Source organism: Triticum aestivum, chromosome 6B (genome assembly GCF_018294505.1).
Source record: "Triticum aestivum cultivar Chinese Spring chromosome 6B, IWGSC CS RefSeq v2.1, whole genome shotgun sequence".
Lineage (NCBI taxonomy): Eukaryota > Viridiplantae > Streptophyta > Magnoliopsida > Poales > Poaceae > Triticum > Triticum aestivum.
The window spans coordinates 514,135,788-514,137,391 of record NC_057810.1 but is presented as its reverse complement, the minus strand read 5'-3'; the positions used below and the strand labels follow the sequence as shown (position 1 = coordinate 514,137,391).

At 54.1% G+C, this 1,604-nt stretch overlaps 1 protein-coding gene across 1 annotated transcript; it reads right to left on the bottom strand.

Annotated features, from left to right (window-relative positions):
• Positions 1 to 314: 314 nt before the first annotated feature.
• LOC123134329 (E3 ubiquitin-protein ligase ATL23-like) lies at positions 315 to 1,305 on the bottom strand. Its single transcript, XM_044553599.1, has one exon. It carries the CDS (start codon positions 1,231 to 1,233, stop codon positions 784 to 786), a length of 450 nt encoding a protein of 149 aa, XP_044409534.1. The 5' UTR covers positions 1,234 to 1,305; the 3' UTR covers positions 315 to 783.
• Between the last annotated feature and the right edge of the window lie 299 nt (positions 1,306 to 1,604).

The following is a 1,604-nucleotide window of genomic DNA, read 5'->3' as shown; positions in this document are numbered from 1 at the left end:
TCAGACCTGAGTGTCTCTTTATTAGACTGAAAGAATGGCATGGGATGACAGGTTGACAAAATAGCAACAAGTTCAGAAACTTGAGCTCCGTGACTCGTTCACACAAGTAAATTAAATTCTGAAGCATCTCACCATAACTAACAAGCCACAGATAGTGATGCCCAATTCTGAACAAAAAATGACATTTTAGGAAACTTAAGCTTCAAGCTGTGCTAGTACTCATAATGCACACATATCACAAGATAACCAATACGCCACAGAACAGGAAACAAGAATCGAATATGGAGCATTTGATCCGAAAAGTAGCTCAAGCAGCAGAGTAACTGTTTCACTGAGTAACCGCTTCTGATTTTGAACCAGACGTTTGCAGTATGTTTCCAACCGACAGCTCAAAGAAAGAATAAAAATCGACAAAATCAGAATCGGCGTCTGATTAATAGGATCGACATGCTATCCCACATCATAATTTGCTATCTTCGCGGCATTTACTGTTTCTCGTTCATCAAAGAGACCAAATGCGGTCAAATGTGACGATCTGCTAGAAGAAAAGAGACCAAAATCTGCAAAAGCCTACTCATTTCTTTCTAGTAACTACATGCAGTCTCCCATCCAAGAATCCTGTACACAACCATGTACTAGTAGCAGACTAAGAAAACCAACAAGAACCGCTCTCCCGAGCCAAGAAAACTAACTGGAGTTACGTCAAGAACGCTTCTTGATCAGAAGTTCAGAGGCGGACCAAGAATCGTCAAGAACCAAGAAAGCGCGCGCGCGCCCCCCGTGTCAGCACCCCGGAGCAGTCTTGGCCACCGTCAGCGAGGCCTGCGGCGACTGCGGCGTGGCCCAGATGTTGCACACGGGGCAGCGCGGCGAGATGGCCAGCCACCGATCGACGCAGTCCTGGTGGAAGGCGCGGTTGCAGCCGGGGAGGACGCGCACGGCGCGGCCCGGCTCCATGGCGTCGAGGCAGATGGGGCAGAGCGCCTCCTCCTCGTCGTCGACTGCGGGCTCCGCCTGGACGACCCCGCCAAGCCGCCTCAGCTCCGCCTCCGATAGCCCGTTCTTGTCGTCGCCGTCGCCGTCGTCGCTCGTGTCTGGCGTCTCGGGCGGCGGGGCGGGAGGTGGGCCCAGCGCCACGGCCTGGAACAGGTAGCAGAGCCAGACTCCGAGCACCCCGAGCAGGCCGATGGCGAGCGACCCCACGGCCAGGAACACCGCCCAGAGCTGCGCCATCCCTCTGTCTCGTCTCGTCGAGCGCGCGCGCCGTGGTAGCAGTTTCGGGCTCAGGCGCGTGCCATACGTCGTGGAATAGCAGATGACGCAGGTTTTATTTTACCTAATAAATACTCCCTCCGTCCCATAATGTAAGACATTTTTTGACACTACACTAGTGTAAAAAAACGTCTTACATTATAGGACGGATGGAGTACATATTAGTGCGCGTGCGCTCGCAGCGCTCCTCGAGCGGCCGGCGTCGCACCGTTCGATCGCGCTAGATTGTGCGGTCGCGCATCGCAGGTGGTTTTTTGTCGGTTTTCGGGCGGTTTTCGGCGCGCCATCTCCCGCACACCTGGCCCGATTGTGCTGAGGCGGCGTCGCGCACC